The 27,766-nt window shown below is 40.0% G+C and overlaps 1 protein-coding gene across 7 annotated transcripts in view; it reads left to right on the top strand.

The window, feature by feature from the left end:
- Positions 1-27,766, top strand: part of rimbp2b (RIMS binding protein 2b) — a 214,631-nt gene that overhangs the window by 44,435 nt on the left and 142,430 nt on the right. For 3 of the 7 annotated variants that reach the window (XM_079578443.1, XM_079578442.1, XM_079578447.1), the window contains 24 exons: positions 4,852-4,974; positions 6,962-7,066; positions 8,807-8,857; positions 9,130-9,150; positions 10,818-11,022; positions 11,285-11,433; positions 12,843-12,922; positions 13,315-13,424; positions 13,523-14,395; positions 16,101-16,252; positions 16,496-17,161; positions 17,430-17,573; positions 17,648-17,812; positions 18,963-19,670; positions 20,510-20,615; positions 21,048-21,173; positions 22,176-22,345; positions 22,434-22,602; positions 22,689-22,751; positions 22,875-22,978; positions 23,212-23,238; positions 23,728-23,799; positions 24,013-24,147; positions 25,892-27,582. In XM_079578443.1, coding sequence (XP_079434569.1) covers positions 4,852-4,974; positions 6,962-7,066; positions 8,807-8,857; positions 9,130-9,150; positions 10,818-11,022; positions 11,285-11,433; positions 12,843-12,922; positions 13,315-13,424; positions 13,523-14,395; positions 16,101-16,252; positions 16,496-17,161; positions 17,430-17,573; positions 17,648-17,812; positions 18,963-19,670; positions 20,510-20,615; positions 21,048-21,173; positions 22,176-22,345; positions 22,434-22,602; positions 22,689-22,751; positions 22,875-22,978; positions 23,212-23,238; positions 23,728-23,799; positions 24,013-24,147; positions 25,892-26,041 — 4,674 coding nt within the window. In that variant the 3' untranslated portion in view covers positions 26,042-27,582. Of the gene's footprint in view, positions 1-4,851; positions 4,975-6,961; positions 7,067-8,806; positions 8,858-9,129; positions 9,151-10,817; positions 11,023-11,284; positions 11,434-12,842; positions 12,923-13,314; positions 13,425-13,522; positions 14,396-16,100; positions 16,253-16,495; positions 17,162-17,429; positions 17,574-17,647; positions 17,813-18,962; positions 19,671-20,509; positions 20,616-21,047; positions 21,174-22,175; positions 22,346-22,433; positions 22,603-22,688; positions 22,752-22,874; positions 22,979-23,211; positions 23,239-23,727; positions 23,800-24,012; positions 24,148-24,969; positions 27,583-27,766 lie in introns of those variants that run through there. The other 4 variants (XM_079578445.1, XR_013793952.1, XM_079578444.1 and 1 more) reach the window with 4 other exon arrangements.

Here is a 27,766-nt window from a genome sequence, read left to right as displayed (position 1 = left end):
TCATCTGTTTTTTTGTTTTTTAATTGAATGTGATCCAAGATTGTCATACTGTGATACGAGTCTACATGAAAGTAGGGTAAGAATACTTGAATGTATGTGCTCATTATGTTTAGTCTAATCTACAGTGGGTTCTGAAAGCATTCATAGCTGTTATTTCAATATTATTAAGCTGTCTGATAGTGAAACCGCATTTATAAATTTCTTTTATTGGTAAAAAATCTGCCCTGATGACCCTCCAGTAATAGATTAATAACAGAAATTTAAAAGGTTTGGAGGAAATTCTAAAAATGATTCACAAATTACAAATTAAGCTTTTTTGTCACATAATCTGACCCACAACAAACACAGTCCCATTCAACTTTCTTCAGTCTCAGAGCTGTGCTGTTATTTGTTGTTGTTTTAAATAGAGTTCGAGAAATTTCACTGTTACCATGGCGATCCGCCATCTTTGCAGCTGATAAACATACATTTTCCATTGACCAACATTAGCTAAAAAAGTATAAAAAGTGGAGAGAAAAGCCGTGGAACAACTTCGTTAGCGGCTGAGTTACTGCTGGTCAATACATCTAATACACCGTGGTGTCCAAATAGTTTAATGTGAACAATAACTCCAGTATTTTAACTTTTAAAATCTCGATTAGTTTATAATTGCTGCTAATCCCATGATGCTTCGCGATATGAAATCACATTCCCGAACTCTATAGGATATGCAATATTGGATATCGGTTAAAAATATCTGTTATTGAACCGATACTAGTTTAGGCTCTCAACTCTTTCAAAACACAACTTTTACCACCTAAATCTAAGTGAATATGGGCATACTGTGTATCATTGTAAAGCTAAGAACATGGAGGATTCAATCGTTAGTTTTAACCTTTGCAAATGTATTTTTGATTGGCATGCAAAATTGTGCCGTTAGCAATAGCATGCTAAAGCTAGCGGGAGCATGCTAATGCTAACGCCAACTAATCAAGGCTGGATCAGAAATACCTGAAGTAGCCTACTATAATAAACTGGTGTGTGTTTGTATTTTAGTTTAAGAAATAACTGATCTAACATATTTGTAATGGTTGGATCACTTCATGTGAGTTGTTTATAATGTAGCCTAAAGCCCACGGATATTTAGTGCAGAAAATCATTCTTGTTAAATGTTTATCCAAGAGTTTATCAATAGATATAATTGATAATTGATCTGTAACATGTCAATAAATGCTAAAATGACTTAATGGTCAATTGAATTTTTCACTCAGAGAAAGCCACTTTTAAGAAAGTCTCTTGGTCTCTTGATATCGGCAGATACTCAAACCCCAGTATCCGCCTCGGTGTCGATAGCAAAAAAGCTTGAATGAATTATACCTGATTTTTTTTTGTAGTTTTTTGTAGTCCTTTAGTATATTGTAAGCTCAGACATTTGTGGGGAAAACACTGTGCATCTAATTATAAAGCATTCGTAATAATTTTCTGAACTTGCAGGCGAATTTTGCATAATTTTTGTGAAAGTGACCCTGAAAAGTGACCATGCAAGTTTCAAACTATGCCTTTAAACTCATGCTTTTGAAGGATGGGGATGCAACAAATATGAGTTTAAACCACAGCAAACATTTTACTTTCGTGGTTTTCTCTTTCATTATTTCAAATGAGAGAAAAAAATCCTCTGTGGTAAACACCATTTATCGCTGTGATAAAGTAAGGTGAAGCCTGTCCTCTCTGCCTGAGTTGCCATTTTCCAGCACATCTACTTAAGCTCTAAACTAAAGGTTAAAAATCAAATTGACCTGATAACACAGCCTCACATGCATCAGCAAAGAAAGAGCGAAGGCCTTTCCCCCTGTATGGATTCTCAATTTCCAGTGGAGGCAGACTGGCAGCTTGTAGAAGACCGTTTGCTGGTTATGGATGTCTTATCAGGGCATTGGTGTCTCCTTGTATGCTGCGTGTTATCAGACTAGCGGTGGTCGGATATGAGCAGTGCATATGAACCCCCCTACTCACTCACCCTTGTCCTGATCCTTATCAATACTGAATGAACTGCAGCCAACACCTCCACCCTGCATGGCTTATAGTCTGTTGACCTGCTTATATATAATCCAGTGGTGTTGTTTTTTCTTTTCGGGCTTTGATATTGCTAGTCTTCCACGCGCACTTGTTGGCATGTGTTTGTGTTGCGCTCTGCTTGTTGGAAACGCCCTCTTGAAGCATCATTAGTCATTGGGACTCTACCATATTACAGCTGCGGGAGCCTGTTATCTTTCAGTGGATTGGAGGTATTTGAAAAGCTGACAGAAAAACACAGCCTTTTAAGCTGCTGTGCTGCAACGTAGAGAGAGGCACTCACTTCGAAATGCCATTTACAAAGGCGCCTGTCGCAGAGTGGCTGTACGTTGTCGCTGTAATGTGCACATCTTTCACTCACTCGGTTTGTTTTTAGTTCACACTTGAATAATAGTGTCTATACAAGGCAGTTAGTACAATACAAGGTTACTTAGTATTTACAAATGCAGCACCCACAACAACATTAAAAGTCATTAAATGAATTATGCCTAAATGATCAGGCCCATAAAAGTCATAAGAAAGCATTAAATCGGATTAAGACTGGCAGTAAATCTACATTTCTTACAAAATTATGTTTTTCCTTAGAAACAGAACCCACAACTATTACATTTTTTCTGCATACATATGTCATAAACACATTAACTATGCTCTAATACATATCCAGTCTTTTGCTCAAAAATTGCCCGTTGTGTCCAATTTAGTTTTGAATATCAAAATCTCCCTTCATTCCCCTGTTTGATTGAATGTTTACAAATGAAATGAAATATGCCAAGATTATTTTTTTTTGCATTTGTGCCATTCACAATATAATATTTAGGCACAAAAACAGCATTTAATCTCTTTTCCCCCACCTGAACCAAGCACATTTTCTTCAGTTCAGCATCACCCAAATCTAGAAGAAAGAGTCAAAACAGCGGCGAAAGTGAGACGCACAAGGGTGAAAAGAAGTGAAAAAAAAAGCATCAAAAGTGTGCCGGAAAAGCAACAATAGAACATTAAAAAAACAACAAAAACACAACTAAAGAGTGATGAAAAGGGCCCGACTACAGCACGCGCAGTGGGGCTTCAAGCAAAAAAGGTCGGGAACCACTGCTTACCTATGTCGTTTTATTTGTTTTATTTGTTATGTAATGTTTGTATATTGTGACTGTAAAGCTCTTTTGATCTCTCTCTTTCTTACTAAAATAAACTTACTTAAAGCCACACTGCGTAACATTTCACCTAATAGATGGAATAAAATACACACATTTATTTTATTACATTGACATTTGCGTCACTTTTCCTAAGACCTAAGTCCTATGACTCTACCAAGTGTGTAATACTCAAAATATCCAGTTTAGATAAGGGTTTGATTAGTTTGGACTGGTTTAGATCAAGTTTGGACTGGTTTAGATCAAGCTTAGACTGGTTTAGATCCAGTTTAGACTGGTTTAGATCCAGTTTGGACTGGTTTAGATCCAGTTTGGACTGGTTTAGGCTGGTTTGGATTCAGTTTGGACTGGTTTAGATCAAGTTTAGACTGGTTTAGATCAACTTTGGACTGGTTTAGATCAAGTTTAGATTGGTTTGGATCCAGTTTGGACTGGTTTGATCCAGTTTGGACTGGTTTATGCTGGTTTAGACTGGCTTAGATCAACTTTGGACTGGTTTGTGCTGGTTTGGACTGGTTTATATCCAGTTTGGACTGGTTTATATCAAGTTTAGACTGGTTTAGATCAAGTTTGGACTGGTTTAGATCAAGTTAAGACTGGTTTATGCTTCTTTTGACAACTTTTAGACTGGCGTAGACCAGTTTTAGACCTTTTAAAACCCTTTTTTTATCGTGGGGGTAACATTAAAAGGTTAAAAAACCTACCAAGGCTTGCACGAACACACGATTTTGAAATGCCATTCAGAGTGACATTAAACCTTTTTACCGCTCACTAGTACTACGTGCAATTCCCTCATTCAATTGCTTTGTGCCTTGTTAACAATGAACTATGAATAATACATGGTCCCCATCCATGGCAGCAAGTAAATTATGTCACTGTAACATTATTGAAATATTTTTTTTAAAGTCTTTTGTCACCACTAGCCAGCTCCCACGTATGGCATGGAATAGTCCTCGCCGGTCCCAAATGCTCGCAAAGCTTTGGACAGCTTAGGATGAGAGCACGAGAGCCAATCTTTATTTTTTACAGTATGGTGCCCAATACATTGTGAATGCTATAAAATTGGAACAACAGCTCCATAGAAAATCTTTTCAACAGGACATTTCCATTTATATTGTGTAAGAATGAAATGCCTAAGAGGATTTATTCCAATTTTGGATTACATTTGTGCAGCTCATAATATATTAGGCCAAACAACAAAGGTTTTAATTAAGACTGTAGGGAAAATGTTCTCTTTTTTTCTTACACATTTTTTATGTTTTAGTCTAAATAAGATGTTTACATGAAAAATCTTGGAAATTAGCATGCTCTTTGGCAGTTGGCGGTAATTTGTGCGTAGCATTTTATCTTCTGCCAAGTGCCTCTCTGAAGTGCAATATTACAATTCTATGTCATTGTCTAATTACGAAAACAACCTCTTTGATCACAGACACGGGAGAATCCTATTAGAACAATGGTTAATTGGTATTAGGGACACTGTCAAAGGAAGGTACATGTCTGCAAGTACTTCAAAACAATATCAGCTTTTGTTAGTTGCGAAATTGTTAAGGGTTCACATTAACTATAGATCATGACTAATTAACAGTGTATTGTTTTGAAAAAGTGAAGAGAACATTTGGTCTGATCACTCTGTATGTCCTATGCACAGGTGAAGTGTGAGTATGCCCTGCTCAAAGACAGACTGTGTGCTGTGACGCAGGAGAGAGATTTAGCTGTGTGGGAGAGGAACCAGCTCCAAGGCAAACTGGAGAACCTAGAGCAGGTGCTTAAGGTAAGAGGCATATCTTAAACAAGGACGGACACCCGCATTTTCAATATACAGAGACAAGTGTAAGCTCTCCCCTCAGCTACTCCAGTCCTGTCTTCCTCTTTTTTTGTTCTGGAAAATGTGACATCCTGATGTGGTCAGAGGTTTTCAGGCAGTAGCAGGAGAATTTGTTTTAATGAGACAACGGGAACTGCTGAGCTCTTTGTGGTTTTTACTGTTGTTCACTGGGGCAACAGGGGAAGGTTGGGGGTTCGAATCCCGCTTCCTGAAGGTGCACACTGTTGTTGTGCCCTTGGGCAAGACACTTCACCCACCTTGCCTCCGGTGTCTGCATACATTGGTGTGTGAATGAGAGCGTGAATGAAGATGTGCAACATGTAGGTGTATGCGTAACAAAGGGCTACAAGTTGTACAACCTATAGCATCTCACTTTAGAAGAAGAAGAAAAACTTTATTTATAACGTGCCTTTCACAGAGTCACAAAGCGCTTTACATGAGACAATTCTACATTCACTCCATACTGGTGTTCAGTTTCCCCCTGGCTGACAGAAACGCCAATGGTCCCTCTTAGTGGGAGGGGAAACTGGAATACCTGGAGGAAACCTACACCGACACGAGGAGAACATGCAAACTCCACACAGAAAGGCCCCTTCCAGGTGGGAATCGAACCCGGGACCTTCTAGCTATGCCGCCCTTTAGATTATAGCCACCGCTCATGTGTAGTTGCACAGTACAGGGTTTCTGCGGGGCATTAAAAAGCATTAATAGTCATTAAATTAAATGTCATCAAGCATTAAATTGGATTAAAAATGGCATTTAATCTAAATTTCTCTGAAATTGATGATCTTATGATTCATCGAACTATGAAAACTATGGACTAGAACATATTCAGCTACAGTTTTGGCTGAGATTGACATTTTCTTTTTGCTCAAAAGTTGCCCGTTTTGTCTTATTCTCTTTCCTCTAATTAAACAGATCTTAAAGGGATATTTCAGGATTTTTGACATAGAGCCTAATTTTCTAGTTATCCAGAATGTTGCTAGTTTCTGGAGATATTTTTTTGTAATTCATGCAGTTCTTATGTTTGGAGAGTTACGTGGCGCTAGGCTAGTGCAAGGCTAGTGCATTTCTACGATATCAGCTAGCCTGCATTAAAAACACTGACCCTCTCCACATCATCATCATCAACCTTTATTGCAGACTCGAGGTCCAGTTAAAAAAAAATCACTTATAATGCCAGACTAACGATATAAATGTCTGTGTCCATAGAATATTTTTTTTAACCATTTTGCATTTAAAATACCATATATTTGAGCAGCATCAGCTTCAGGGTTGTATAAGCTATGCGGCGGCGGAGTGATCTGCTAGAAACTAGTCCCTCAATATGCGATCGTTTATGTGATGCAAGGTCAGTTATATTCCAAAAATTATTCTATCGACATAGACAATTATATCGTTAGTCTCGCGTTATACGTGATTTGTCTCAGGTGCACTGTGGAGTGCGTAAGACTGTTTTTAATGCAAGCTCACTGATACCATAGAAATCCGCTAGCCTTGCACTAGCCTAGTGCCTCGTAACTCTTCAAATATAAGAACTGCATGAATTACAAAAAAACAAATCTCCAGAAATCAGCAACACTCTGGACAACTAGGAAATGAGGCCCTATGTCAAAAATCCTGAAGAATCCCTTTATGAAATGAAATATGTGTATTTATGGCGTTAAATTGACTATTTGGGCTTAAAAAATTACATTAAAAAGCCTTGTACGCATTTGTTACACGTTGTATACAGTTGACACCATTGTCAAACCTTGCACTTCAATGTGTAATTTACCTGCACTAACATGTGTAAATACATTCTTGTTCCCTGTACCTTCACATGGAACTACACATCATCTAAAGTGTTAAGTTTTCCTTAGATTTAATATACTAACAGCTTTCTCTCTGCTCTCCCACAATCCCCTCTCCACTGTTGCTCCCCTGCGGACAGCATATGCGAGTGGCTGCGGAGCGGAGGCAGCAGCTAGAGTTGGAGCATGAGCAGGCATTGGCTGTACTCAATGCAAAACAGCAGGAGATTGACCTGCTTCAAAAGGTAAGGAGGCACACTTTATGTAATGCTAGCAGCACTTAATGCCCAGGTTTGTGCACGTGGTATGGGTCAAAGAGATTTTTTGAGTACATGTGCAATATATAAAGCACACAGTCGAAAGTAAATTCAAAGATTAAGTGCAAATCAGGGTTGTAACAGGCTCTTCCCATTGGCTGCGCGGTGAGAGCTTTCCCAGTGCATCTCAAAAGTCATCTATCACTCGTAACCCACTGTGCTTCATCTCTCGCAGACTCCACTGTTCATTAAAATCTAATCAAACAGTCAAAAACCTAATGGGATCTGACACTTTTTGGACACAAGTTTAAAAAAAAAAAGGAAAAAAAAGAAAACTAGGCCAGAATATTTGATGATAACTCTCTGGCTGGATGTGATGCTCAGCAATGGCCAGTCATCGCAGAGATTGTTCATAGTGTGAGTGTGATAGAAACTGTGGCCAGAGCCTTTTGTTGAAGCCCTGTGTGTAACTCGAGTGCCGCTTTTTTGTCACACTTTGCACTCAGCATCGCACAATTCTCAGCCTCACTTACATTCGCAGCAGGCTGTTGCTGTGCTACCATCTTGCAAGACACTTGTTTGTATTTTTCTAAAGCAAATATTTTACAATGGGATGATTTGTGAATGTGTAAAGAGCCAAATGGTGCTTCCAGATGTTGCATTAGATTCATTTTTTTTTTTTTTTTCAATTCTAATGTATGGATTTGTTTAGTGATAGATACATTGCACAACAGTATTTCACAGATCACATATGGCTACAACCTATTTGTCATCTGTACTCCCGGCAGAGGCAAAGAGACAGAAGGTGAACAGTATGCTGGTAATTCATAAGGTGATCCTTTAAATTTCCACTCAAGAAACACCAACAACAAAACATCATCACTGCAGTCCAAATATATTTACACCTTTAAAGTTCATATGACAGGTTTTCATGCTTTTGAAACCATTCTATTTCAATGAAGCAGCAAATTTCATGAAGAAATGTTGGGCAAAAAAGTTAGATTTTTTTAACTGCTGACATAGACATAGAGGTAAAGTTCCATAGCAGTTTGACTCATTTCCCATTGACATTGCCTCTATCTATGTCACTTCCTGTCAGTCTCCAATAAGGAAGTGAATCTATAAACATCACAAAAATGGTCAATCTAAAAAACGCTGTGTAAGATGTGAAGGAAAATCTTAAATATAATTGTGTTAACTATGTTTTAGCAAAAAGTATGTCTAATGTGTCATATGCACTTTATTACTACAAATGATTACACACCTGACGACCAATTCTTTAGATTCAGAGCGCAATATAATAAGAGTTAACGGCAAAGGGTTCTTTACATTTCCTATGTTACAAATGTCAATACGTTTTGAAAATCAAAGCTCTATTATCGGCTTTTATATTTATTCAGCATGTGTTTATCGGTCAATTTAAAGAAAGAACATTCGACAACAAATCATGCACAGACAATTTTGTTTTAAGTCATATCCAATTTTGTGAAGGACATTTATGTGTCACAACTAATCCCAGATACACTTCAGTCTTTGTATTTTATTGATTTGTTATCAAACCGTGTTTCTATACCCAAATAAATGTTCTCTGCATGAAGCACTTTTTTACATCTGAGTAAAACTATATAAATGCAACTAAAATATTGTGTAAAATGCATGGTATCTAAATGAAGACATAACTAATCTCTAACCTAAATTGAACTTACACGCTGACCCTGTATTCCTCAGGCACAGGTTGAGGCTAAAAAGGAACATGAGGGCGCTGTCCATCTATTAGAGGTGAGCGTCGGGATGGGCCGGTCTGGGACTTTTCTTCACTATTCAAATTTTTATGCTCTGGTTCAAAATCTTATTTATGATCGTGTGTAGATGATGTCTTTTATTAGTGCTGTTAAACTCATCTGGGAATAATAAATTTAATAGCATAATAAAGGATTATGTCCTGCACACAACTTTCTTTTGGAGATGTTTAAATGGCCACATACGTTATTGTACTAATTTTGTTTTTATATTTCTTTGCACTGTATGGCTGTGTGGTTATGCATATACAGAACCACTTGGACAGCATGCAGGTATTGCTCAATTGCTTTCATTTATCTACTTGATATCTTTTTTCTTGCACCATCCACGGCATGCACTATGTGCCCCACTTTGTTTCACTTAGAGCCAAGGGCGATGTAATAGCTTGCCTGGTCTTAGGTTCACGAGATAAGTGGCTGTCAAAATACAAAATCTGTTATTAATCCAGCCTAAAGTGTTAAATTTTGCCTTCTACTTTCATTAAACACAAAGTCAACCATGAAAAGCTAAAAGATGGAGATCTGAAAGATGAGATTAAAGCAAAAATGTACCACAACTTAACAATGGGTCCAAAACTAAAACAGAGACTGTTTTTGTCTTAAATTAATCATTGTGAAGCCCCACAGACCAGTCTGGTTTACTCAACACTCTGTGAACCATGCCAGTATCTCTGTGAAAGTGAAGATTAAGTACACACATACATTCTTTTATGGTGCATGATATCACTGCATGTTTAGCATGTCTTTTCAAATGACCTGCCTCACAACTGTGATGCTTCTTATAGAACTTTGTGCTCTTCTCTTACGTAATGTTGTATCAACACATAGTGATTAAGGAGCGTTATGCTCCGAGAAATGTTTTTGGATAAACTTTGTCGCCTGAGAATTGCTGCTGTATTGTAGAAACATACAATTTGTCATAACTTGTCTGTTTTTATTTTCCTATTGGAAACGTGATCCTTGCACGAGACATACAGTTTTAAAGCTACATTAGAAATGTGATATTTCAGTTAAATGGGACATATCATGTAAAATACTTTGCTTGTTTTTACTGCTGAAGTGCTCCAGTCTGTATTTCCTCAATTTTGTTTCGTCATAAAAGGAACAAATGTCATTCGTACAAAGTCCGTTAATCATCACTTCTGCACTTAAAGAGTCAGAGCCCCATCAATTTGCTAGCACACTGTTTGCAGAAAGTGAAAGCTTGAATTACCTGTTTTATGCCATTCCCTCTGCCACTGGAGAAGAATAAGTGATGTGTGATATGCAACTTAGGAGGAGTTTACCCTTGAGTAGCAAAAAAGTTTATTTTAAAGAAATATAGGTTTTGTCCTTATATTTTACTAAATTGATCCAAATGTTTGCAGATTCCACATGTTCATAACAAAACAAAACAAAATACATCTAAAATATTAGTCATCAAGCATGTGTTGAATAGTAGAAAGTCTTTGACGAGCTATACTTAGAAAGGGTTGGAGAAGTACTGTTAGCCTCTGCACGACTGGTGGGAGATCCCTGCGCTAGGTGTTGGCACTGCAGCAATCTCAGCACCCTGCCACGAGTAGTAAAAATAGTAGTAGATACATCTCTCAGTCATTGCTGTTTTATTGCTAAACATTATTTAAAAAAATATATTAGATATTATTGCTGAGGTACTGAAAAAATGACTGAATTATGCATGATATGTCCACTTTAAGACTTGCTACATACCTCCTCTCCTTCGTCTTTTTAGTTTTCATATGACATGCATACCCATTCATTAAGAATCTTGTCTCCATTCAGTGATTTTGTAAATCGTCTCATACAAAACAGAAATGTTGTAATATTTACCTTTGTTTTTATCTTGTCATTTTTCTTTCCTTGTGTATGGGTCCACCTCTCTCCCTGCTCTCTGCTTCTCCCTCTCCCTCCTCTGGTTCTCTGGTTTTCCCGATCATCAGGCTAAAGTCCGGGACCTGGAGGAAAAATGCCGGGGTCAGAGCGAACAGTTCAATCTCCTCTCAAAGGAGCTGGAGAGGTTTCGGCTGCATGCAGGGAAGTTCGACATCCTCAGCACTGAGCCGGTAACTGTGTGTGAATCGCCGGGGTCACCCAACAAGTCCCTGTCCCAGCTGCTAAATGGATTGGCTGCCCCCACAGGAAAAGGTCAGTGACTTTTTAACTATTACTTATTAATTCATTTGTATCAATGTAGAAACTTTCCATAACAAGGCGATGATGACGCTCAATAACATCTGCAGATTGGTACAAATTTGCAATAATACAAAAACGAATGTGTGTTTAAGTGTTTAAATGGCGTGATGATGATAACATGATTACTGAAGAAGATTAAATGTATTTAATTAATTAATTTATTTATTTTACAGTATTAGTACAGCTATTGTCAAAGATACTCAATTTGTTGCAGGAAATGAGGTCCCTTCCACCAGGTCTTTAATATCAGAGTTTATTCGGCCACTGCAGCTGAGTGGAGACAAGCCCGATCTCCTCTCCGTCAAACCAACATTCCTCACCAGGACCCCAGGCTGCAGCTCTGCACGGGCCCTCCTCTCTGAGGTATCTCATTGAGCTCATTTATACCTACAAAATGTATTTTGAAAAGCTGTATAAATGTTATTTGTGACTTCTGTAAGCTCATTTACATCAAGGGTCAATTATGCTAATATGCTGAAATTGTTGATACAATCAAAGTGTGTTCTGCTTCAGTTTGTAACTTTATCTTATTATAATGGCTCATAATCAAGTTTATAAAAAGGCTATACATGGGAGGACACGTCAGTTTGGGTTGGACACGAGCCAAACAGTAACTATGGCTTCAAAATGGGGTGAGATGGAGAGTAAGGGGTCCTTTAGAGTCAGGAGGAGGAGGTACCCTGACACACAGGCTGGGTACCATTGCATTTTCGATACCAGTACTTAACAATACTTAGTCTTCAAAACCGATATGGGGGGGTGGGGGATTACAACCCCCTAATATTCAAACCTAACTAATTTACCTAGTTAGACCCTATGAGAGGGTCTAATTATATATATTATTATATTACCCAATATATAATAATATAATATATTACCCAATGTTGCGCCCTTGCCTGAACGATACTTACCTATACTAAAACATTTGTCACCTAGAACTATCAGGACAATGATGGAAGATCAACAAATCTCCAAAGTCCAACGAAAAGTGGGGAATAATTTGGGGGAAAGTTGGAAATTGTGTGAAATTGTGGCAAAAAGAAGGAAAATTGTGTTGGAAACAAATGGGTCAAAAATACGTTTAAAAAAGGGGGAAATGGGGGAAAATATTAGTAATGAAAAAATGAGGGGAAAGAAATGTGAAAATTACATAAAAAAAATTGGGGAAAATGGAGCAAACATTGGGCAAAATGAAGAAAAAATAATAATAATTGGGAAAAAATATTTGAGCTGAGACAATCAGATGACTTCCTTTAGTGCTGTCCCTGGACCAACAGCATCAAAACTGGGATCTAAAGATATAACTTGTACATTTGTCAAAAGGGGTATAAAAGGTTAATACATTTGGACATTAGGACTCAACAAGCTTGGGAAGGGCCTGGCTGGTGCATGGATGGGAGATTGTTTTTGGAGCACCAGGAAGCCTGGGTGAATGTAGTGAGTGAGTGAGTGGTGGTGGTTGGAGGGGCGGATGGCACAGACTGGTTGCCTCCCTTCCGTTAATCATTGTGAGGCCCCACAGACCAGTCTGGTTTGAATGATGAATAATGATGACAGTGTAGGGCTTTGAGAAACTTGGTAATACAGGCTTGTAAAGAGCAATACAACTGTAAGGCATTATTATTATTATTATTATTATTATTATTATTATTTTTATTATTATGAATGATAAAAAGCAAGTACTTATTTCTAGAAGTCACAAATGTCTCAGATAAAAATGTAGAAGTTGGTAATAAGTATGTGACTATAATAACATTGTAATTTTCTTACAGATGGAGAAGGAGCTTGGGTCAACCACAAGATCCAAGCTCCGATACACCGGGAAGGTTCGTTTGTGCATTGCTCGCTATAGGTGTGTATTCAAAGCTAACACTTAATGCTTACACAGACCACCGTAGTCTGTGAGAAACAAAGAAATCTTTGACTTGAAGACTCAGTTCAGACATCGAATAATTTCTTTCCTCTCACCGAGCCTGGGGCTCAGGTCCTTAAGATGATTTAGTGTTTCTGTGTCTAAAAAAAATGCCTTTCAGCTCAAAAAGTAATTGAAAATCTCAGCTCACAAATATAGGATGCAGCTCTGTGTTTTCTACTCTGGAGTTACACTCAGTGTTTATGATATCATACAAACCTATTGTGATTTTAGGCTTTTCACAAACTAGCTCGTGTACAATTGTTGAAGTTGAAGAAAATAGAAAGTGCTTAATTGAAATGTTGTTATAATTTTCTCCTTTTTCTCTTAAGCTATAATCCCTATGATGGGCCCAATGAACACCCTGAAGCAGAGCTTCCCCTGGTGGCAGGGAAGTACCTTTATGTCTACGGGACAATGGATGAGGATGGCTTTTATGAAGGTGTGTTACTTACAACAGTTTCACAATTCCTGGAATTTGTAATACTTATTACAGTACTTGAATACATAATATTAATTAACCTGGCTTTTGTGTGTTAGGAGAGCTGCTAGATGGACAGAGGGGCCTTGTTCCTTCTAATTTTGTGGATTTTGTCCAAGATGAGGAAAAAACATCTGTCAAACACAGGGACACAGCAACAAAAGAACCTGGCTACCTCAACCACAGTAGCCTGGGACCTCAGAGACTGGGAGTGGGCACGCTGACAAGAACGGGAGGAAGCAGCCTGCTTTCTGATAGTAAGTTAGACTGCCTAAGCACCAGCAGCTTGGGCATGGATCTCATAGGCTCCACTAGCAATGGCACAGGAACCTTGGATGTTAACATAGATGAGGTTGGTGAAGACATTGTGCCTTATCCCCGCCGCATCAACCTGATTAAACAACTGGCCAAGAGTGTCATTATTGGCTGGGACCCCCCTGTGGTCCCTCCAGGTTGGGGCTCCATCAGTGGCTACAATGTCTTGGTAGATAAGGAGGTGCGAATGAGTGTCCCATATGGGGGAAGGACAAAGTCTCTTATTGAAAAGCTCAACCTGGCCACCAATACATACCGGATTTCAGTCCTGACTATCACGGAGCGGGGACCGTCAGACGAGCTGCGCTGCACTCTGCTGGTGGGGAAAGACGTGGTGGTGGCTCCTTATTACCTGCGCATAGACAGCATCACGCAGGTGTCTGCTGAGCTGTCGTGGATGCCCAGCAATAGCAACTACAGTCACACCATCTTCCTCAATGGCGCCGAGTACGACATGGTGAAGGCTGGTGGCTATAGGTACAAGTTTCTCAACTTGAAGCCTATGACAGTTTACAAGGTGAAAGTAGTGGCGCAGCCGCATCAGGTGCCTTGGCAGCTTCCATTGGATCAAAGGGACAAAAGGGAAATTTCTGTGGAATTCTGCACTCAGTCTGCAGGTCAGTGACTGTCCCCTGTGTTTTCCTCTGCAGAGTTTTATGCAGATGTTTTGCTGTTGTGATTTTAATGTCTTTCTAGTTGTGCCCTAAACCACTGATTCCCAACCCTTTTTGTTCTGCGTTCCTCTTGAGTCTTTTATTTATGTGTTGAGTACCCCCTACCTTAAGGTTGTTACTGATTGGTTAGGAAGAGGTCAACTAAAACTCTCTCTAAAAAAAGACACTGTTGTGTTCAAAGTGAAGCTACAATGCACTCAAACCAATACATTTTTTGGCAAATCTACCCCTGTGTGCCTACATACGCCCATGGACCGCTATACCCCTGGTTGGTGTGTAAAATGTCCCTTAACAACTGGCATAGTACAAAGATAGCCATCAGATAATGTATATCCAGGGACACAACCTATTTATTTAATTAAACCATGTACTCTGAGATGGTTACATTTACAAACCTGACAAACATCTCAGCCATTTCCATTTTCCCTTGCCTCTTTGAGATTGCCCTGGAGATTCTGTGTGTACTACTGCAACAAGAGACGCAACAGAAAAATCAGTAAACAGTAAAGAGCGTGTCATTTGGAAGCATAGGTTGATCTTGCGACTAATCTATTATAGATTGCAGGTATTTAGGATGTTTTCCTTTCTGTGTTTGTTGGAAGCCTGATGTGCTTGCTATTTGTTAAGTCTGTGTGTTTTTATTAAAATGATAAGATGGGGTGCAGATATTGTGTAAAACTTTTAGAAACTCTTGAATAGTTCAATGGAACTGAAAGAGAAAGACAAAAGAAGAGAACAGAACTTCATAGCTGACAAGCGAAAATCCTGAGACTTCATTTAATGATCCATCTATTGAACATGTAAATTAGAGGTGGCTGGAATACTCTCTGTATTGATGGTAGACAACTTCTGTCAATATCACCATCACACATAATAACATAGCATTTGCCTCGGTTTTCTATTGTATATTTACAGTAAGTAACTACTTTAGTATACATTTCACTGCTGCTCAGTATTTAATAGACTTAATGTCTTTATTTAAAATATTTAAAAGAATACAAACAGATATCAGCTGTTTTGTTCTTCCTGCACAGTGTACTTGTTTTCACTGTATGAATGTGATTAAAACACTGATGAGGATCTTCGGACACACAGCTGCACACTGCAGCCTGGCGATAGTGCTGACTGCATCTGCTCTCAGTGCCTGACTGTGTGTCTGCAGGGGGCACAGCACTGCACAGATGGGTATGTTGTTTAGTAGGCAGAGTCCACTGACAGATTGAGTGCGCTTTTTGAAGTTAAAGAATATTAAACGTGTGACGTTTATCTAAATGTGTGAGTGCATGTCGTCCTTTCAGCAAACCTTTAGAAATTTAAGCTAAGTGCCTTTTTGTTGAAAGAAAAAAAACATCTGCTCCGCCTCCACATGCTGTTCTTTTTATTTGGTTGATTTTTACTGGTATTATATTTGCACTGCCATTATTTCAGCAAAGTCTCTTGTTAGACCGCTGCTTGTAATATACACCCACAGCAGAGGAAAATCCCCATTTCATAACTCTGCTCGGGTTATTAAATGGATGGAGGATGTATAGTGTAGTACTGAGGTCAGCACTATATTTTCTACTAAATCAAGCAGCAGAAATGGGGCTGGCGGAGCTCAGCTCTTTTTGTTTCATCTCCTTATACAGAGCATGTGTTTTCTCCCCAGGGCCCCCGCTCCCACCGCAGGAGGTACAGGTCCTGTGTGGTCAAACGCCTGGGGTCCTGCAAGTCACATGGAAGCCACCTCCTCTGACGCCTTCAGGGACATCTAATGGAGCCAGTGTTATTGGCTATGCAGTGTGCACAAAGGGTCAAAAGGTACAGTTTTCAGTTGCCAGATTTATTCTGTCATACATATGGCTAAAAACAGTTGTTCTCAGCATTAGTCTGTGCATCATTTGAGGGTAGTCCTCTGTTGCCATCTTCTGGTTAGTTTTCATAATGATTATTAGTTTGTAATAAAACTACTGGTATTAAGCAATGTTCAATGACTTTGTATATTTTACTGTATATTTTTGGTGCTAAATATCCTAATTGAATGTGTTTCATTATGTTTTGTAGATAGCAGAAGCCCTGTACCCAACAGCAGACTATGTAACAGTGGAAGTAAACAGGCTTCATTGTTTGGAAGCCCGAGAAATTATTGTAAGAACATTATCAACACAAGGAGAGTCTCAGGATTCTCCTGTGGCCATAATCCCGCACAATTTGTTAGGCTCTCCTCACTTGTCACGCAGAAACATTGCTCCAACCCACTCAATGCCCCATACACAGACACCCTCTGTGCTCTCACAGAGTCACCCACCTTATCCCTCGACATACCCTCCCAACCACCCTCAGCCACATGTGCAGCCTTTACCCCGAGGACAGCCCCACACTCTGCCACATGCACAGCCGCACACGCAGCCCCCACGCCACCCTCCTCCTCCTCCCCAGCCCCATTACCAGCGCCACACCGTATCCACATCAAAACCATTACTAAGTGCCAGAGAGCCAGAAACCAAAGAGCACGAGGTTGGTTTACGGCCGAGCCAGCCCTGGGAGCGCTGTCCGTCTCCACTTCCCATGATGCGTGGACAGAACCTGGAGCCTCCGCCCTTCCAACCGCACCGCTCGCCCTCTCCACAGAGGATCCTGCCTCAGCCTCAGGGAGTACCCATCCCAAACACCATCGCTAAGGCCATGGCCAGGGAAGCTGCCCAGAGAGTCTTTGCTGAGGGAAATCGGGTATGAACTTTAATGAGTATAATCAAGGAGGGTTAAACACTACAGGATTTTTGAATCTTAACAAATTCTAAAAATGTAAAATTAGACTACAAAAAACATATTGTGTAATTGCACTGACACTACACACAAGGAAAGAGAGATTTAAAAATTATTAGGAGGAGCCAAACTCAGGTCTTGGCTTCCCAAAGTCAAGTTAGGACCTAAATCCTGTAGTGTGTCCAAGGCTCAAGGCTGATGAAGCTGGTTTTAAAATGCTGGGTGTTTGCAGGTTGAAAAGAGGAACATCTTTAGTGACCGTGGTATGCACCCTCTTAACTCCGATGAAGAGGAGGATGGTTATGACTCTCCACATGCACGAAGGAGAGGGGCCTCTGTAGATGAATTTCTCAGAGGCTCAGAGTTAGGGAGGCAGGTAACGCTCAGCACAATGTTACACAGATAAAACTTGGACCCTTCTCATTTTCTTGTCTGTTTTCTGTTACTTAGCACCATCATCATCACCAATATGGTCATAGTGAAGAGTACTACACAGAGAGCAGCCGTGGCTCGGACCTGTCTGACATCATGGAGGAGGATGAGGAGGAGCTGTACTCGGAGATGCAGCTGGAGGAGGGTCGGCGGCGCAGCATTAATTCTCACAACACTCTCAAGGTAGCCTCGCGCTTCTCACCTTAAGAAAGCGACACTGGGACACAGGGGAAACAGATTTAATTAGGGCCATGTTGTGTCCTCCTAAAGCAAGCCCAGTGTGGCTCTCCCTGGCTGAGTGTCTTTGTCCTTTTTAGCTAAATCAAGCCTCCCACCAGAGCATGCATCACCATCCTGCCCTGTAGTTCTGCTTTACACATTCAAGGCTGAGCCCCTAACAATTATTGAGAAACTAACAGCAGCATGCAAGAAGGGAAGACTGTAATCCAGTTGAGCCTTTAAGTTGTGGTCACTAATGTTATCTTTTGTTTAGACTGAGCATAGCATTATTGTGGGTCATGGCATATCAAATGCATTTGGGAATCTCATTTAAGTGAGTACTTAAATGGACATATTTATTATTTTTGTTTCTGTCTGCCATCTGGTGTTGTTTTAAATGTAAATGTCTGCTCTCTCAGCATATAACTGTGTCTTTATTTTGATTCGTGAGTGCGTTGTGTGGGTGCAAAACGGAACATGTTAGCAGAACGTGTGTCTAATTTGGGGTTTTGTTTTTTACTGTCTTCGTGTCGGGTCCTGTTTCATCAATGGTTGAGTGCTCACATTGGCTTTTGGGGTTTTGTGTACAAAACAATTGAAATATATTCAAAAACACATGTGAGCTGCCTCAAATAGTTTTTAATGTGCAAACCCATTGTGTTAGTATTTGTACAGTATAAATTGTGTTTATGTTACAAGTGCCTGTCTTTGACAATTTGTGAACTCTTTCTGTGCTTTTACTCTAAATTCATTTTTTCAGCACCATGTGACATTGTCTTTTTTTTTTTTTTTTCCCAGAAATCACTTTTTCCTTGTGTATTTTTCTATGTATAAAATTCTCTTTTGTTGTTTTTTTTTTTTTTTTTTTTTCCTTTCAAACAAGATTCCTGTTTAGAGCATGCCATTTCCTCTCATGGAATGAGAATGCATGTCTTACTACATTGCCACAAATAACTAATTCTGTCTTTATTTTGTCTTCCCTCCCCATTTATTCTATTTACATACTGTGTTGTTCCTTCAACTTTTCAACCCCCCAAAACTGAACCTTGAACTTAACTTGAACTGAATCTATGAAATCTGAAAATGTGGATCTATGAATGTTGCACACCTGAAGGCATATTACAAACGTCAGGACTTAGCCGAGGAGCGGGACTGCTGGGACCTTCAGAGGGAGGTGGTCAAACAGAAGTCGCTCCGCAGCAAGCGGCTGCATAGTATACCAGAGGTGGCAGAGGAAGAGTCGGACAGTGTGGACATCATGGGCCAGCACCTGAGCTTTGACGGCAGTGGAAGACCGGGAACACCGCACACTCAGAGGAGGCTGTACCCTCAGGACGGCCTCATGCACAACCATTTAGCCCCCAGCAAAAGTTCCCGGCTTCTGCAGCGGCAGCGCTCATCACCCCGCTTTACTGACAGTCGCTACTACTACCCCGAAGACGGCAGCTTGGGCCGCATGAACCGCCAGAACACCAAGAGTCCAGACAGCGGGTTGGACTGTGGGAGTGAGGAGGAGGGATCTCTAGGACGCAGCCATCGTGGGTACTATGCTCACAGCAGCCCCATGAGAGGGCCTGTGCGCATCATCCACTGTGAAGGCCCAGTAGAGAGACGGGCGCTGGCTATGGGCCGCAGAAGGACTCTGACTCGGCAGTGCAGTGTGGAGGAGGACTTCTGTGATGGGCCAGGATCTACAGCCAAGACGGTTCACACGGGTGACTTTAGGAACAGGGAACATTTTGGGCCTCGGGAAACTGGGGTCTTTCCACACAGAGAGGCAAGGCTCCAGTCAATGCCCAGGCACAACCGGGACCAGCCGCTGGTGTGTGAATCTGACTTTCTGCTGTACATTCCATGAGCAAACAGCCATCTTGTTTTCTGAATGTGGTTCATTTTCTTAAATTAAGCACTCCTTTGTTTGGCATTTTCTTTATTTAATGACTAGGTGTCTCACTTCATTTGTCTCAATTACTTTGTATTTTATTCTGTCAAGTGGATTTGAAATTCAGACTTTGAGTTACCTAAAGGCCATTTAACAACGTTTTGACTTCTCATGTCTCTGAAGGTGAAGGGTCCATCAAAGGGGAGCAGTAGAGTTTGTCCAATGCATGGGGAGGCTTCAGTTCATTACTGCATCGTTACCACTTTGCTTTGCTTTTCAAGTTCCGTCATTATTTAGCCTTCGTCTCTTTTCATTTATTTATTTACTTTTTGGGTGGGTGGTTTTAGAATGAGGCAAGCATTTTAAAAGGTTCTGTCAGACAGGGCTGAAACAATAAAAGATGTGTCCAGAACTTTTTGCTTTTAGTTACTGTTACTCATTTTCCATGATCTGCCTTCAGGGCCATAATCATCATAGTATCCTTTGATGAAAGAAATGACATGCACAGAACAAAACAAACAAACAAATGGTCTTTAGTTAAACAACAAACCTTCTCAAACACTTGTTATTGTGTTGAGGGCTGGTTTGATTTCTTTTAATCAGTTAATGGGTTTCTTTATGGATGTTTTGTCTATTATTTGGTCTCCCTAAGGACAAATGGACAATCATTTGCTCTTACGGTTTTCAGTTCTTTTAACAGGATTGTGAACATATATTTAGTTTGACACCTTACTCAAAGACTTCTAACTGCTTAACTTTTTTCTTTCTTCATCCCAAAGATTATCCACTCACCAACACATGGAAACACGGACCGCCTGGATCCTTCAGGAAGGAGGCCGGTTCACATCGGCACCCCCCCTCAGAGGCGCCCCATCCCGTCGATTGGTTAGTGAGATCACTTCATGAGATCTGTCCTAGTGCTGGCCTTCTGATGTTTGTACTTAAAGACCTTGTGTGCTTCCCTTTTCCCATGTGAGCCGAGCTGTACATCTCATAGCTTAAAGAAACACCTTTCTGCGTGGTGTTTGTCCAAGTTGTAGCTATCCATTTTCATGAGCTGTAATTGTTTAGAAAACCTATCCCATAAACCTTTTCTTCCTGTATTCACTGTGGGTGAGTGTGTTTATTATTTAATGAAACCCTGCAACAATGCAAGCATTGCTGTTTTACACCCACTGACTACAGAGAAACCTGTTGCCTTGTGCATCCAACTACGTCATTTCTAGTGTCACAATGCAGAAATGGTCCATGGGGTAGAGCCGAGTTTGTGTCTGTGTGAGGATTCTGACTTAATCCTGTGGTTGGTGTCTTCTGTAGAGATCACCATGGACAGTAACAGTGAGGGGAGTGAGGGGAACCTCTCACCGGGCAAGGAGGATGTTAACTATGGCAGTGTAGCTCGGCGCAGGATTTGGCCATCTAAGTCCTCAGAGGATCAATATGGTATGTTGTGCAGCCAATTCATCATTGATTAGGGCTGCAAGTCACTCATGCAGTTATATCATCCATGGATGGTAGTCATAGCTTGTTATTGGATTAGCTTAGCTGCAACAAGCTGACAGGGGAATGCCAGTGTGGCCACTTTTCCCATTGCTGGAGAATGTCCACCCCTCCTTGTTTGTACGCCTCTAATCCCTAAAGAAACCAGCCCACCCACTCCTCTACTCACCAACCATGTCCAGGCCATGCCACACCCACTTCACCTCCCCTTTTTACCCAAACCCTTTTTGGTCTGTGTTCATTTAATTTTGCATGTGCTTTACGATACAGTGAGAAGGAAAGTGAATTACAACTTGACTTGCGTTACTTACATACAACTACTAAGCATTTTATAGTGTTCAAAAATCTGCTCTTGTTATTGAATCATTATCCTATTATCCATGGCAGCACGAGGAAGTGACATCGGGTTCATACCTTCCCCCTCACTGTCCCTGATAGCCATAACTAATGAGGGAAAAAAAAAAATTATGCCACCTTTTATTGTTTTTTGACTTGCAGACAATAAGCACTTTGGAATTCATGCGTTTTGTTACTTTGGAAAAGCTTGCATGAGTTCAGCTTCTGAGTGAAACAGCAATGAACTTCGTGCTGTGTCGAGTTTTATTCTTGCAGTGTGCACCCAGTTGTTGTCTTTGCATCCACCAATCAGATACTTGTGTTGTTGAGTCTGTGATGTTTGTGAGTGTCAAATTACACTGGAAACATGTGTGAAGAAAGAAACCTGCTATAATGCAGATTTACATCATTTAGATTTGTTCACGTCATTAGCCATTTTTAATCAGACTTTTTGTGACATTGAAATTACAATTCTTTTTACACACATGCTCTGAATGTGATTACGTTCCCCCTGTCAGCTCCAACAACACCATGTCCTCGCATTACCTGTGATTTCTTTGTGGCTGTATGAAGCGTCTAGTAGCAGCAGAGACGTCCTCTGTGTTTCAGACAGCTATGGTGGACGCCGGCGCGGCCGGGCTCACCGCTCCTACGGGGAAGACATGGACGAACTGACACGGGTGTTTGTAGCTCTATTTGACTATGATCCAATGTCGATGTCACCAAACCCTGATGCTGCTGATGAAGAGTTGCCTTTCAAGGAGGGTCAAATCATTAAGGTGACCTAACATTATGGACAATAGACAATCTTATTTGTGCAAGTTGTAAATTTCTTTTTCCCCCCTTTTTTTTTTGTGTGCCTTTTAGGTGTTTGGAAGAAAGGACAAGGATGGCTTCTACCGAGCGCAAATTCGGGACAGAGTGGGTCTCATACCATGTAACATGGTGTCAGAGATTCAAACTGAAGATGATGAAATGATGGGCCAGCTGCTCAAACAGGGCTTCCTTCCCCTGAACACTCCGGTGGAGAAGTTAGGTGAGCGATGTTTTTTTATGATGACTTATGTTTATGTGTGAAATACTTCCTGTTTTTCCAACTGCTGTCTCTGTTCTCCTGTGAAGTGAACTGTGACCGTTTCAGAGATGGGCGCTCAGTAAATCGCAGGTCCAGAAGGTCCAAGAGAGGTCTGTGTAGAATAGATGCTCTTCATCTTCACTTCCTTTGTACTTTCACCCTTTCAACTGCATTAGTGCGTCATGTTACTTTATCTAAACTTCTCTGTCATGTTCTCTGTTTTACGGCTTCAGAGAGATATAGGAGAAGTGGTCGGCCGTATCCCATGTCGACGCGAAGAATGGTGGCCCTCTATGACTACGACCCGAGAGAGAGCTCCCCTAACGTTGATGTTGAGGTACCGTCTTACGCACTTGCACTTAGCAGCTTACTTTGTATACAGACATAATACTTTGTATATTACCATCATAAAATCATGTGCACACATAGCTCAATTCAGCTTAGAGCTGCTGTTCAAGAAAACTTTATGCAGCATCTAAAGGTCTGAAGTTTTTTCCCGTGCTGTTTTCTGGCCCTGACCCCCTGGTTTTACTTACTCTCACCTTTCTATTGGCACTGCCACCGACACAGTATGAGGTCCACAGACTGAATGAGGAGGTGAGTGCGGGTGAGGAGGGTCCAGCACCTTCATTTCTGTGTCTGTTTCCTCCCCGTGTTGCAGTGCAAAGGAGGAGGTAGGCTTCAGATGAAGGGCCAAGCCCTCGGTCCCTACTGGGCACCAGTACAGCCCCTCATGTATTGCCTAAGCCAGCAGTCATCCTCCTTGGTTTGGTCTTTGTGTCCACTTGTACACTGGTCGTGTTTGTTTTTGTGTGTCTGCAACAATCTACAGTAGATGAAGATCTGTGTGTGGCTCTTCTGTCTTCAAAGTTTTGATGCATTTACAGTTGCAACAGCCCATGCAACAGTATGACAAGTCTGACTCGTTATAATATGCATCACAATGATTTGGAGAAGGAATTGAAGTGTTGAAAACTATAAATCCATGACCTGTTTGAAGGTTAACTTGGGAACAAAAATATGTCGCAATGGTGAATGATTGTTCAAATAAAGCTCTTATTTGTTCTTTGCTTCTGTTTTTGACAGACTGAACTGACTTTCTGTGCGGGAGATGTTGTTACAGTTTTTGGTGAAATAGATGAAGATGGTTTTTACTACGTAAGTGAACTGTGTTTTAGTTCATCGAGCCACTCAAAAGATACATTTAGTTATAGCTCAAAATAGTAAAAGTCCAAAAGCCATTTTATGTACTGTAATGTATTACAAGTTGCTAAATATCTGTCAAGCATATTACTGTTTCAAAACACACACACACACACACACATCATTTTCGGCCCTTGTTTTGCTGAAATTATTTTGTGTACTCTGCAGGGCGAACTTAATGGACACAAAGGACTTGTTCCTTCCAACTTTCTTGAAGAAGTGCCTGACGATGTAGAGGTTTTTCTCACAGACTCACCATCTCGATACCCCCAGGACACTCCTGCTCGGATGAAGACCAAAAGGGTACACGCTCCTTTGCAGTACTAGCCCTCTGTCATCCATTCTCAGTTCCCTCTATCTCCTCCAGTCTCGTGTCTGTGCGTGTGCGTGTCTCATTGATTCAAGTCTGGTGGGTTTTTTGACAGAGAAGTTTACTGTAAATATATAGATGTTTAAAAAGATCTTTAAAGATATACTTGAGGTATTTTTATTTGCCATGTTTACTGCTGTGAAGGGGAGAGCTTGTGAACTGTATGGATGAACCGTATTCATAAAGCATTCCCAATGAGAGTCAATTTCCCCCCCCAAGACTTTTTACCTGTTACTGTCCTGAATTCAGCAGTCAGTCCTTTTTGCACATGCATACTCTGCATTCAGCCAGATGCTTTATGAATATATTGTTTATTCGGGAATAATTTCTAATAGAGTAAATAGTTTTGTTCTACTGAAAGACAAAAACCATGTGGTATATTCTCGGCATGTCTTATAGATGCATGATTTCTCAAAGATTTTATATAAAGATAAGACCAGAGTAGTTGAACTTTTGTATCAGCTCCAGAACGCCTTGTTTTTGTAAATCTTTTTTCTTGTAAAGTAGCACGCAAAGGTCACATAACCTATCACTATCAGAGAAAATTATAATTTCCTAAATGTAAATATATATATCATGTTATTTTTATGTCTAACTAAAAATGATGCAATTGTTTTAATATATAAGGTCTTTTGACATTTCTTGTTCTCCTGTTCAATTTTACCACTGTCATTGTGCAAACTATTGAAATGCCATCACCACATTTTTTGTTTTGTTTTGTTTTATTTCTTTTTCTCACCTGCTTGGCAAAACAGAAGAAGAGTGTTCATTTCACACCTTAAAGGCTCTATTTCCGCCACGTAAGTGAGCAACTGAGGATACCTCTGTAACACTCCACTTGTCTAATGCACATGTCCTGGGTACCCCTTGCATTTCTAATATATACCATGGACCCTACATCCCTTAAGTACTGTTCATACTCCTCAAGTCTAACTCCCACTGATAGACTCATCTAACCCTAGCCAATGCACTAGACAAGAAGTACGGTATCTTCAGTTGTTTCTCTGAGTGTTGTACATGACAATGTCCGTCTCCTGCAATGAGTCTGCAAAGTCTCTTCCTGTAACTCATGTGATGCTGAAAGGCTAGTGGTGCACATAGTGGCGTTGAATCCGTTACTCTGTAATATTTGTAAGTTGAATCTAGTAATATAAATATTTTTAAAAAGTATGCATTTTGTTCCACAAACTGGTGAAGACAGTTTAATTGTGAAACAATATTTGGCATTATAAGTACTTGGTGTGACATGCACATAATCGCAAAGTGCACTGTAAAGCCTTTTAGCTCATGACTACAGAAACAAATAGTGACATGTAGTTTCTCTATATCTCAGATGTCTATTTAATACACTATAACAGGTATTTCTAAGTAAAGAAATTGAATGTGATAAATGTCCCAATATGCAAATGTACCTATTTTCGTGAGAGGAACTGCACTGTCTTTGACAGCCATTGTTGGGAAATGTGGTCACCCTACGTAGATGTGAAATTTAGTCAAACATGCTTCAACTCTGTGTTGTGTAGTGTCACCCGTCGTAGCCTCATGAACCCTACTTATTTCTGGATAGAGATAGGGACTTCGAAGGTTAGGTAGAAAGGACTGTAGAGAGGAGTGGTGCTTGAGGTGTTAAATGGCTTTTTAATTCCACCAACTGTCCCTTACGGGTTTCCTCATTAGGTGCCACAGGAAAAATCTGGTCCACCCAGAAGTGCAGCCTTTCCCACTGTTCGTCCACACTTCCCCGGGCCTGGCTCTGCTGCACGACACAAGCACTCCAAAACAAGGAATACAGGACTGCTCAAAAGGGAAGGACCTACTATTGCATAGACCTGCACCTGTAAAATAAATCTGACACACTGGGAGAGTATAAGGGACATAAAACATTTATATATGAAAAAGTGCAATCGTTAGAATTCATTTGTTGTTGTAAATCTGTTGTATATTGAAATCACTTGTATTTTATTAAATGATCAAAGTAATATTTTCAAAAATACATCATGGTCCTGATACCTCAGTTTCTGCCAATGCAGTAATGTAGTATTGCATAAAATCTTCTCAGACAGAGCTCAAATCTGCAGAAGAGCCATAATTTTATGGAGAATGTCACGCAACACATTTTCAATAAATGATTCGCTCACAAATCAGTGAGACGTGTGTGCTCTACAGCAGCACAGAGGGGACGTGTTTGCAGACAGTAGGTGTACAGAAGTATGCATACTACTATTACTTGGCTGAAATGCTGTGTAGTATTCTGTGACGAATCAAAGTGAATGCTATTTCTCTGCCCCTTTTCTCAAATCGGCAAATGTCAGGCACACAGAACAAGCACATTGAACTTACAGGGTTTCTGCTGCAGAATCAGCCTTCGATGCCCAGCTGACTGGAAATGCCTCGCAGATCCAACCTTCATCTATTTGCCTTATAATTGCACAATGGTTAGTACCTTGTTCAATAGTGTAGCTTCTTGTTACCTATTCCTTTGTGTCATAACAAAACTTTCCAAACCAAGTCCCGAGATGTGTATGGAGTCTTTGCTAGAATTGGGTATAATCCCTGAAATTGAGGTCAAAAGAACAAATGTCGGTCAAATGAAAGCACTTTAAGTGATAATCCAGTATCACACTAATCTACAATAGCATATATTAGCTCTGTATTGTAAACAAAAGAAATAAACAAATGTAAATGCATTGCATTACCTTGGAAATTTGTCCCAGATACTAATAAAAGACAAAGCTACCTCTGCAATTTCTTTTGGCCAAATGATAATTGTTATTGTTAGTCTGAAGTCCCCAAATTGTCAAATTTCATGTCTATGGAACAAGTACTGTATATCTATTAACTACAATGTAGAGTAGTGAAATAAGTGAATGTATGATAATTGAAGGCCAATGTAAATGAGAACTACCCAAAGGGATTGTCCTGATGTCAGTCTTGTGATTGTGAAATAAGTGTCAACCCGTAACATTGTTTCTATTTTACACATCATAGATTTATTTTTGCAATGAGTTGAACTGAAACTGCCAAATGGAATGTATGCAAACATTCTGTAATATTTCCTGTACATTTCTCAGCTGCCTCGCCATGTCATCTAGTTAAAAGGAGCATCTTTCCTCAAGACCAACCCAATCCTCATTGTGTTCAAGTGACTGTTGCTCTTTTTGTACTTCTTGTCCATTTGTAAAATTGTTTTTAAATGTTTATACTTGATTTTCAAAACTGCCTTTTTTCTACATTAACTTTATAATCAAACTGTGCAAGCTTCCCCCATGGTGTCTTTAAGACCATATTGTTTAAGTCTGCTATTGTGTGCTAGCTTTATGATAAAAGATTATCAGCCTATATTAATGGTTACACATTGTGTGGGTGTGCATGTGCAATCTTTTCTAAAAAAAAATATATATATATGAATAAATTTGCTATTTTGTAATCATTTGAGTCATTTACTTTTTTACTTGAACATTTTCGTAAATACACTGACCCAGCAGTTGATGAGCCTTACATGACAAACGTAAATTTACAACTGCTCAAATAAATGTTGAAAACTTTTTTCCC

Source organism: Gobius niger, assembly GCF_951799975.1.
Source record: "Gobius niger genome assembly, chromosome: 1".
Classification (NCBI taxonomy): Eukaryota; Metazoa; Chordata; class Actinopteri; order Gobiiformes; family Gobiidae; genus Gobius; species Gobius niger.
This window is presented reverse-complemented; position numbering and strand designations above follow the sequence as displayed.